General features: G+C 40.3%; 1 protein-coding gene across 2 annotated transcripts; it reads right to left on the minus strand.

Moving 5' to 3' along the window:
• Window positions 1-204: 204 nt before the first annotated feature.
• Window positions 205-10,461, minus strand: tmem168a (transmembrane protein 168a). Of its 2 annotated transcripts, none has more exons than XM_058625937.1 (6): window positions 10,374-10,461; window positions 8,850-9,817; window positions 8,372-8,647; window positions 6,641-6,783; window positions 3,696-3,973; window positions 205-2,186 (listed from the first exon to the last, which is right to left on the minus strand). In XM_058625937.1, the coding sequence occupies exons 2-6, from the start codon at window positions 9,690-9,692 to the stop codon at window positions 1,636-1,638; spliced, it is 2,091 nt and encodes a 696-aa protein (XP_058481920.1). In that variant the 5' UTR covers window positions 9,693-9,817; window positions 10,374-10,461; the 3' UTR covers window positions 205-1,635. The 2 variants fall into 2 exon arrangements, with proteins under 2 accessions (XP_058481920.1, XP_058481922.1); XM_058625939.1 differs by lacking the exon at window positions 10,374-10,461 and adding an exon at window positions 10,201-10,332.
• Between the last annotated feature and the right edge of the window lie 1,106 nt (window positions 10,462-11,567).

The raw sequence follows: 11,567 nt of genomic DNA on the forward strand, positions 1-11,567 counted from the left end.
CTATTCTATTGTTTTTCTTGTGTTATTTCAACTTAACCCTATTTGGTAACACTTTACGCTACAGTAACAATATGACTGCATTTCTATGGCAATCACGACATAATGTGTCTGCGTGATAAGGGAGGACAAATTATTATTTGAATTCCCAAAAATTTTAACGATAAGGTATTAAAAATCAATCCTCACACAATTAAATGAGACCAGTTATTTTTCCAAGTTATTTAATGATGATAGTTTAGGACAAACCTCAGGTGAAGTTGTGGAAAACGACAGACGGAAAATACCACTTGACCTCTTTTTCACTTTTTTTTTGCCAATAAACCAGAGCAAGTTACGAAGGAAATAGAAGATGGCGACTATAAACTGTTGAGGTCAGAACACCAATAAAAAAAAGAAAGAAAAGCACTTAGAAAGTCTTGATTTGTTGCTGTGCATGACAAGTCACAGTCAAACTTGAACGTACTGCGTTTGGAAAGAGTGACCTCTTCCAAGATGAATTAATGTGTGTAAACAAATGGGATGAGGCCCATTCGGGGGTCACTGTCTGGTGATGATATATACTGTCTTACATCGCTTTGTTCGGTGGAACAATACACGCTTCTTTATGTAAACAGAAAGGATTGCACACACAGCGAGAGTGGCAGGTTGGATGTGCACTTCAGACGTCACAGTAACCAGAAGGTCACCGAGTTCAGCCACAACACAAGGTTTTAGGAAGACACTGATCTTACCCCCGCTCACGCAGTTCCAGTTAAGACTGTCTGCTAAACCCTCGGAATATAAATTAAGTAAGGCAAGGATACACACACACGTATATAATTAAAATGATTTATCTGTCTTTAAGGCCTTTAAAAGACACAATATAGGTAAAAAAAATTGGCACATAGCAACAAAGATTTCCCAAGACATAATTAACTACTTAAATATAAATCTAAACTATATGAATAAACGATCATAATAGTGCTGCACTCTGCATTGTTTAACCCTTTAAGTCAATATGACGCAAGAATAAAGTTTTGAGGAGCTAATTTTACTTTCCTCGGGTTTATTCTTGAGTTAAAATATTGTCAATGAATACACAGACTAATTGTTGTTTTCCCTTATATAAGCAGACTTTAATTAATTTTGTGTGTGTGAGATATTCTGGTCAACTTTGACAGATAATATTGCTTCTAGAGAACAGGTATCACGTGTGCAGTCAGGGGTTGCTATAACAACAGATGATAGAAGTGAAAAAGCTTTAATTGGAATTGATCATCAGCCGCAAATAAGGCAGGAATGTGTCTGCAAAGTGCCATACAATCTTTTAGCCTCCTCGGAGGAATAAGGAAACGCGCTGTGGCTAAAAGCCTTAAATTTGAAGGAGCCACCAAAAGCGTCCCGACGTTTGTTCGTTTCACTTTGTTACAAACCAACAAAGAAGAAGATAATTACGAATGTTTGCGCGACATTTTCAAGAGAGCAGATCCGCTCCATTCACGGATACACGGAGGTCACAAATACCAGAAAATCGGACCATTAGTTACTTCAGCATTCAAACATAAAGTCTATATAAACACCTTGTACCCAACACACTCCAACTGTTTAACCAAAAATGGCTGGAGTCAAAGTGAACATTGCAGCTTCCCACGTTTCCTATGAATGTACTAGTTTAATGCCCTGCCCCGTGTCCAGTACAGCGGGTGGAAACCAAGCGAGTTTGCACCTCCTGAAGCAGCGCAGACAAAGGCCACAGAACCAGAACAGGTTCAGACCACAGCACCAGTTGGACAGGTGCACCAGGGGATACGTAGCCTTGGGAAAGTGAGCCTTCCAATGATTGGCGACATCGCTCCCCGTGGGCAGATGAAGTGTGTAGTCGCTCCAGCGTTTGGACACGCCGTAGACGGGCGCCACACTCCTCCCCCTTTCTGACCACTGCGTGTCACTGTCTGGGTTGCAGTTGAACTCCACCCACTCGGAAGTGAAGTCTCCCAACAAGGGGACGTCTCCAGCCTCTGGGTCGATCCCGGAGGTGGACAGCTCAGCCCCCTGAACGGCTACGTAGATCCCGTCCACCCTACGCACCTCCTTGACCCAGGGTACGGAGTTCTCCGTGTCCAAGATGAGGATGAGACGGGAGCAGTGGCTGGTGTTCTTCTCCTTCCACAGCTCCAGTAACTGGGCCAGGTGAAGACTCTCACCTCCTGCAGCAGGAGACGTGACAGAAGGTTACATAGAGAAGGGAGCAGACAAGTCAGGATAAGAAAGTTGATGATAGATCACAGTTCATATACTCAGTACATACAGTTTTACAGGCTACAAAGGGCACAAATAAGATCATAGAAAATTGACGTAGTTGTATAATTTACTCTGTGAATCTAGTTGAAAAAAAGAGTGACGTGACTTTGTGTTTCCTCAATATCATTTTCAATAATGATAATTAGAGTTGAGGAAACAAAATAATGCTTTATATTTGGACGTGAAACTGAACTCCCTCCACATTGCCTAAGAATTTGCAAGTTAATTTAGAGGCAATGCCGCTGCATTGTTAAAGCAATATTCATGCATCCTCCTCAGTGATCAACAGAACAGATACAAAGTACTTCATAGATCACTGGACAATACAGCTGCTCAAAGGCTTAATGACTGTAAGAATCAGAGGAAATAAATATGAAAACAAAAACTGTTCCCGAGTTGAATTTCTGCCAAAAAAAAGATGTGTCACAGGAAAGTGATTATCTTTTCAATGGGGATTTTCCCCCCCCTGAGTTTGCAGCAGCAAGCAGAGATAATGTGTCAGGTAATCTCTGAACAGAAGAGCCGGAGCTGACATGGTGTTAACCTGCTGTGACTCTCATTTCTGTTGAGGAAATGTCAAAGCAGACGGACTGCAACTGTTATGGAATAGTCTCCAGTGGATTTGAACTTCTGTTTGCAGTCCTTTTTTTAACTATTTTGGCTCGATGGTAAATCAGATCAGCCTCTGACAGACCGAGGGAGCGGAAAATTAAGAAAGAACCGAAATCAGACTAGGACTGAGGGGAAAAAAAGTCTGTAATAATCTCAGATCTCAGAGACTAACAAAATGGAGCATTACCACATCATCAAAATATTTATTCATGCTAAAAGAAATAAAAGATATGATTTGAGAGTATTATTTTTTATTTAAGTATGCTCTTTTATTTAACTTGGCTTGGACAAATAAAAAAGAAAAAAAACAGCATGATTAATTAGAAGTCTTTGCAATCTGCTAATTGTTTCAAATTACGATTTTGATTTAAAAAATGATTAACTGTTCAAGCCTAAATCAGAGAACAGCTCCACAGTAAGTGCTTCTTTCGTTGTAATCATCTCTGATTTAAGTCTTGGGGAGTTACTTTTGACAATTTAAGGATAAATATTCTACACAGGTTTAAGATTGTGTCCAAAGGATTTAGGAAATTATTGCATTATGGCTGTCTAGGAAAACATATAATTGTATTTTTGTGACTGTAACAATATAGTGTAATCAATATACTTTTGGCATATTGTCTTCTGTATAGTTCACTGAGTATGTGTATTTAGGTTCGAGGCTTCAAATATGTCCAATAGACTTTCTGCCTCTTACTGTACATTTTTCCTCTGTCTATTTTATTGTGCAACAATGTCTGAATCAAATCAAGAAACTCAAAAATCTAATTGTAATCATCGCCACTGGGATGTGTGGCTCTCACCTGCGAGAGCCCAGGACCCGGTGCCTTTGCGCGTGTGTCCACTATAGAAAATCAGATAGGTGTCATGTCGGGGCCCATCTGCGGTACGGTACTCCAGAAAGTCGCGTAGTTTGCTCTGCGCGGCCTCCAGCGTAACGCCACTGGTGGAGTAGTCGCAGCCGAACGTTTGGATCATGTGGTGGGAGAAGAGGCGCTGCACGTTGTTGAGCATACCTGTCGAGCGCTGATTTAACTGTCGTACCTGCTCAAGTGGTAGGAGAACGGGCTGGCCATCAGCACTGGACAGAGAGAGTGAGAGAGGGAGAGAGAGGGAGGGAGAGAAAGAGAGAGATGGATGAGAGGTTGTGAGGAAAATATAAACTTTATTTCATTCCCCCGCTTTGAAAAAGATTGAAGTTAGGTGACTTGTCAGAAGATGAATGAGCAAGAAAGAGATAGTTTGACACATCTAGGTGGAGTGGCTGTCTCCATCACTGGGGAGAGAAGAGACAGAGAGGTGAGGAAAGGAAAAAAGACAGTGAAGGAGTAGGTGTGGTGGATCTCTCCTGCAGGAAATGACATTAGCCTCAGGTGTGTGAAGAGAGTGAAGAAAAGAAGAGGAGTGGGTATAGAGTAAGAACGTCATGAATATTCAATATTTAATTTGATGAAAGTCGATGCAACTCTTTACAATCTTATCCATCTTTATCATCTCTTAAGCATCATTAACTAACAAAATTCTTTCTACTTCAATGACTATTTAATTTGTTGTGCATCTATATGGCAATAGCAGCAAGCCTTTAGTTAGGAAACTGCACGTGTGTTTGCAGAAGAGATTTACCAGGGTCTTTGAATGCGTTTCATAGCCACTCCTCTTAGCCCAACATGCTGTGAACCATGAATTACTTTTACGGGCTCTCATGTGCTGGATTTTGATGTTGTTTGTTTCCTTGGAATAAAGAGAAATATGACTGACTGGGCTGTGTGTGCTCATTGTGGCCTAAGAAGAATAGCTATGGGAAAATTCAATGTATAATCCTGTTAAATATTTGAAAAACACTGTTGCTTGAAAACCTCATCCCTAGTATAGAGGGAATTTAGGATGATTGAAGGCAAAGTGATTTTTGTGTGTGTAGATGCATGTAATAAAAAGCCTATCATAACAAGTTGATGATCACACAGAGTGCACACATGCACACACAAGTGCACAACACATCAAGGCTATCAGCTCCAGCTATACATTTTCTTTTTATCTCTGGACTGGATGCCACTCACGGCCAAGCAGATGAAAAGCCATACTTCACTCACATGGACATCTGCATAATGCAGCCATCACAGTATTTGCCCTGTGCCCTGCTTATCACCTTCAACCTTACCTTGACAAGGACAGCTGTGGGTTTATCTAAAGTGGATTAGATAAAATTGGTTTTCTGGCCAGTGGGCAGATAAGCAGTTGTTGACAGCCAAAGCAGATGTATTCCTCAGGCATGCGATATGACTATGCTATTATTGATGTTGACACGAGCTGCGTTGAGCTGGCTTTTCATTTCATATCATTTTCTGTTTTTGATTCTGGAGAATTGCACAAATATCTTCACATAAAAAACCCCATGAAAAATGAATAAACAACTGCTGAAGAGAAATACATCCCTTGGTGGGAAAATGACAACGTGCAAATCTCTGCATGGCTTGGCAAGCTCACTGTTCACCTAAACGCATCTAATCTTTTCAGATCTCATGGCACCCAGAGGGAGTGAATTTGTGTAGTTTGAGATTCAGTCCACATCTTACCCTGTTACACTCTCTCTCTTTCATCCTTAAAAAAAAAATCCTGTCCCTTTCTCCACAGATTTCTCACCACTCCACACCCACCCTCTCCTCTTACTTTGCTCTGTCTGTCCCTTTTGGCGTTTACCACCACCCTTCTGCTGTTTACAACCCCTGTCCTCTCCTCGTGTTTTCTTCCCCTTGTGTCACCTCTCCTGTTTTACCATGTTTGTCCGCCCCTCTTCTCACCACTATCTCTCTAATCTCCCTGTGGGGCTCTTGTCATTGTGAAAACATGATCTGCAGCTATCAAACAGCCGATTATACACTGCTGCATTCTCATCATGCACCGACTTCTCCCTACGGATGCCGTACTTGTGGCCTTGCATACAGAGCGTCCACTGCTCCAACAGGACATGGGCTTGAATCCAAAATCACCTGGAGAGTTAATCACTAGCAAGCCTTGCATCTGCTGTCAATACAAATGCGAACCATCGGCTCAAATGTTCAATATACAGAAAGTGGTCATAAATATATGGGCTGACATATACATACTAAAAACTGTATACATACACATACCAGCCAAAAAAATCTTCAGAGACTGGACTTCTACACACTCGGGGCTCTTGAAAAACTAAACACGATGTATTACTGATGGCTGGCTCCTGCTGTTTCGAAAGGCGAGACATAAGCATCATCTAAACTAACTCGGCTACTTCACAAAATGCTTGGCCAACTGAGAGGGCACTGGGAGAGGCATCGACAGCAACTAATGTCTGTGTACTCGATCTGAGCAACTTTGTATGCTGTGGACAGAGCTCTAAAATGATCCCTTAAGGACATTAGCGGCATGTTAATGCATAATTATTAGCCTATTTATCCCGTGAGTTTTGTGTTAACTGAGAGCTGGAATGAGAGATTAAGCTATTTAGCAAGAAAATGTATTTTCTTACTCATTCTGAATGATTATCCTTTTTTTTTGCATTTCATGTCACATTGTGTTGTTGTTTCATTAACTAAACAGTTACTTACAATTACAGTATAATCACTAGATTGATCTAGGCATATTAGTATGGATGCAGATTAGATGCTCTCTGAAACTAACCGTAAATGCTTAGCTGGACACATTGTTTTTATTTCGAAACATCATGTTCAATGAAAACACATTAGTAGGGATGTAGCCTGTGAATTTCCAGTACCTGCAGTAAGCCGTGGGTATGACCAGGGCATATCCAACACAGGTTCCCCCCAGGGAGCTTCCTAACTCATGGAACAAGCCATGGGTCAGAGACTCCAAGGGCAACACCACCAGCAAAGCGCTGAGGAAGAGGCCGTTGGTGGGCTGCAAAAAGCCAGAGAATCAAAGTCACTTACTATCACCACTTACAGCTCACACAGAAGCAATCAGAGCCAGTTAATTGGTGGTGACACACTGCAAGACAGTTATGTAATAGGGGGATGATTCAGTGTCATCGCAGTACAAAACATGCCAGGACCTCACGAAATAGAGACACAATATAATTATTATTGTTATTTACATTCAATTAAAGGCAATTCTGTGTGGCCATAACAACTTGAGAATAATGAGTATGAATTAGTGACATTTGTGATAAACCGAGTAATATACAGAGAGTGGTAAGTAATCCTACCACCTCCCTTATCTAAGAGAATCAGGGAACTATGGTGGCCTTCACATACCACATCAGTATTCTTCTTTGTGTAGTCAGCATCAGTTTCAAAAAAGCAAAATACATAGAAGATAGTGGACTTTGTAAACCAAGGCCCCTGCCTTAAGAACATATAAATGGCTTTTTCTATGGCTACAAAGATCCATTTGTATGCCATGATAAACATATACAAAAGTAAAAATGGGTGATATTGAATTTCTGCCGAAAACTCATTCTAAATGTTACACAATGGACCTTTATGTTGCCGTGATTTGCACTGTAATGCAAATAAATACCTTCATGGCTGAGTGGAATCATAATTTGCAGGATACATTGAACTGCACAAAGTATCAATGTATAAAATCCATTGTAAGTTTATGAAGTTGGAAACCTCATAAATATATTAAATATATCCTTAATTGCCTGACTTCTGTATTATGGGGTACATTACAGTGTAAAGGTGGACTTAGCATTGCAGTTTAGAGCAGTAATCTCTCTCTCAGGTGAAGAAATAGTGTGTATATAAACTTGAAAAATGCATTAAGTTTGCTTTCCACATTAACTCTTTGGAAATATAACAACACACATTAAATATCTGCATAAAGTAGAATTTTCTCCAAAATACTCTCCAGCTTCAGAAAAGTGTATTTATTGCTGAGGCTGCACTGTATTTAACTAATGTTGCAGCAGTTTTTAGTGTGTGTTTGTGTGTGTGAGAGAGAGACAGAGTGTTGTGTTGATTTGAGTCAGAGAATATATTACTGGCACAGGCAAATAAAGCATCAAAAACCAAACACAAAGAGCTGACCAGTTATTTTTGCAAATGTGATAGCTGACAGCTCCCTCTTTTCTTGGCAAATTTACAACAGACGTGAACAGATCTCAAATTAGGACTCAAATTAGGACTCAGGCCCATGAGACTCTTTCAAGGTAAATGTCTAATAAGGCTAAATAAGTTATTGCTGCTCTTCATGCAAGTAGAATTTAAGGTGCTAATTAAATTGGTTCCACATGAGAGCAGAAATGCCTTAGCTTGGGGAGCAACTACTAATGATACCACTATAGCATTGGTGTTTACAGAGGCCTTGAAATGAAACTGAAAAATGCTGTAACATGAGGAATAACAGCAGGAGCCCTATCATATTACTTTCTTTAGGACAGTAATCTTTATATTATTTGCACATTTAGGTATAATGTTTTGGGGGTGATGTTAATATTTCTTGTATGAGTTACAATAATTGTATTCTCTTAATTTTCTCTTACCTGCCAGGACACAGCCCCAAGTATCACTGTTGACACGAGACAGAAGAATACTAGTCGTTCTGAAATGAGGCAGAAGTGTCGGATGCCCCTGGATGCCATGACTTGGTCCAGACTGCGGGAACTGGACCGCTGGGCCCGCCAGGCCTTCTGACACTCACTCAGCTTAGTGTGAAACCCCCAAATTGTGATGAGCAGAATTATGTGGCAGATGGACCAGAATACACTAAAGAGGCAAAAGCCTGGGATCACAAGATACCACAGCTCCAAGTGGCCAAGCTATAAAAATAAAATAAAGTGAAATTAAACAAAGCATGAAAATAACGATTCAATAATTATTATAATAATAATAATAATAATACTAATTTGAAAAACATGTTACAATTGGACTAAAAGGTTGTCTGTTTGAAGAAGCTACACAGACAAAGAAATTTACATGATATCATGTAAATATCAATTTTTTGCAAAATGCTAAGGGTACCTTTAAGGCAGCCAGGATAAAGAAGGCAAGCTCCATCAGACTCAGTGGAAGCAAGGACAACCTCCTCCAAACTCGTCCCAGGGACAGGACTGGCATCCAGCGCTCACTGGGCCCCAGCCCACTGAAGTACACGTCCAGCACCGGCTCACACAGGAGCCTACCCAGGTAGCAGCCTAAAACATAAGGGTTGGCTGAGATGCTTAATGCCTGGAAGAACACAAGGGATGTGACCAAGCCAAAACAGACCAGGTTGGGCAAGGCCAGGAGGGATTTCATCCTCAGGTCCACAATGAGAGCCCCCAGGGCCACTACCAAGCCTATGATGGCAACTGATTTGTAAAAAAGCATAGCGGTACTGGCAATACCAAATCCCAGGAGTTCCAGCAGCTCAGCTGATGTTAATAATGTTGATTTGTAACGGACAGAGCTGCATATTCTCTCAGTTAGAGCCCATACTGTTTTCATAATTACACTGGCAAGGAGGAGATAGTTGGTGACCAGTTCCTTGACATTTAAATCCAACATGGGGCTGTTGAGGAAGCACAGAAGACCAAGCAGAAAGCCAAACCACAAATGTAACAAACTGAGACTGGCCTTCTCCATAGCAAAGTAGTAATGAAGAATGCTGGATATCCCCAGGACAAAGAGGCCCAGGATGAAGATGACTAGAATCATCGGTTCGCTTGTCATCTCCCAGCGCACATACATGCCAACACATAGTGCCACAAGGAGGTTGATGCTGGACAGGTAACCCAAGCAACGCACTGAAGTAAAGACGTCCACCTCCTTGGGTCCATCGACTGTCAGCTCCTCCTCGTCGTCCTCCCGAGCCATGGCTGACATGTAAAACTTTTCTCCACAAACTCAGTTGAAGTCTCTGACAGTCACTCTCCTTCCATTACCTTCTCTGGACTTGGGTTTGGAAACGGAGGACTAGGCCTCTTGATGACATTGTGCACAATCAACCCCTGTGAACAATTCAAACAACAAGGTTTACTCAAATTAATAAAAGGGGCACTAAACTTTTGACTTTGACAAATTTTGTTGAGTATATTGAAAAATGTTTAATGTGAGATATCTTCTTATTCTGTAACCAGTTGTGTATATTTAGCTCACGTTATTTTCATATTCCTGACATTATGAATGACTCACTGGAAGATATATTATAATATATATATATTATTATGCTTTGTAAAACTAAATAAAGGGGGGAAGCATTTTCGAACAACAACACAATCACGACAGTGTATCTACAAACAAAAGACTGACAATACATGGACTAAATAAACATTGACTGCGGGCCAGATTTCAGTTTCTGACGATGTGGCACGGAGAAGTTTTGCTAACTCACATAGCTTCCCTGCGACTTTCTCGTTTACGAGGAACCCGCTTGTGCCACACGGCGTTTTTAATATTGTCTCTAAGTTAAACAGTCAAAACAGACAAAAGCCTCTTCACAACGTCAAAGTGAGCGCCGTAAAAAGGCTGCAAGTTATGTCTTTATATCGTCAAAATGTTGCTTACATGTCGTTTGTTTAGATGAAAGCCATCACACTTCCGGATTCCCTAACTACGGCAACTCCCGAGTGTCAAAAAGCATTGGGAGTATCGCTTTTTTTCAGGTTGGGTGAGTTGGACTAGACCTCAATAATTACAAGCATGTATTAAATATAATAGAACAGAGAGGGGCTCCAACATTTTGGTGTAAGGGCTTCAGTGTAAAAAAGTAGCATATACTACGTGCATAGAAAATTACTTAACTTGGTTAGTTTTAATTTCTATAAGTTTATTGAAGGGGAATATTAATAAGTTATTTAATAACAAATGGTGAAGCTGTGAAATGTTGTGTTTCAGGAACATGGAAATTGCTATAATATAAAATAAACAAGCAGACTTATAGTGTAGCCCAGTGTCAACCGTCAAAACACACAGTAAAAGCAGTAAAACATTTTTTTTTAAAAAGGACTATATCCTAATTTAATGCAGTTATATTCAATTGTATTAATCACATGTTTATACTTTTTGTGTTATGACATGTCTGTGACAAAGGCTATAATGCTTAGACCATTTTCTCTGCCGCTTCTCTTTTGAGCAAGTGCAGGGATAAATAATCCATGTGATATTTCTTTGCAAAATGTTGTTACTCTTTTTGGTTATGATCACATCTGATGAGAGAAATTTCATATGAAATAAGTCATGTATACCAGCTGCTAAGCAACATGGTGCATTATTTTTTTCCCTCCTCACTTGAGATCTTTTCTGATTAAATTAAGTTATTTAATATGTAATGAAAAACTGTTTTATTACGAGCAGCATCTGGATAAATCCAAAAGGCTCTTAAATTTTATATGAAGTGTTCAGTGAATGGGACTTGTATATTTCTTTACAATACACGCTGCAATCCTGCAAATTGAGACTCAGGCTTTGTGGAGCAAGATAAATCCACTGGCCTCTTGGATAAGAAGCCTATTTACTGCATTGCTGAGGGGGGGACTATTAATGCAATAATGCAATAATGATCAGGGCAACATCAAGAAGAGGGCTTACAAAAAGAACCCAGCGGGTATAAACAACCAGCAATTTTTCCGCATGCATTTTTCTGTGTGTGTGCTGTTTTGATCAGATGTTGACACATCTGGGAACAAACAGTGCAGCCCCTTCACACACACAGCTCCTTTTACCATGTTTATGCAGTGTTGTGCATAACAGAAACACATG

Source organism: Solea solea, chromosome 3 (genome assembly GCF_958295425.1).
Source record: "Solea solea chromosome 3, fSolSol10.1, whole genome shotgun sequence".
NCBI lineage: Eukaryota > Metazoa > Chordata > Actinopteri > Pleuronectiformes > Soleidae > Solea > Solea solea.

Coding starts and splice junctions, on each gene's coding strand:
- tmem168a (XM_058625937.1), bottom strand. CDS start 9,692: ATGTCAGCCATGGCTCGGGAGGACGACGAGGAGGAGCTGACAGTCGAT. Junction 3,974..6,640: donor ATACCCACGGCTTACTGCAG/GTACTGGAAATT, acceptor CTCTCTGTCCAG/TGCTGATGGCCAGCCCGTTC. Junction 2,187..3,695: donor CGGGTCCTGGGCTCTCGCAG/GTGAGAGCCACA, acceptor CTCCTGCTGCAG/GAGGTGAGAGTCTTCACCTG.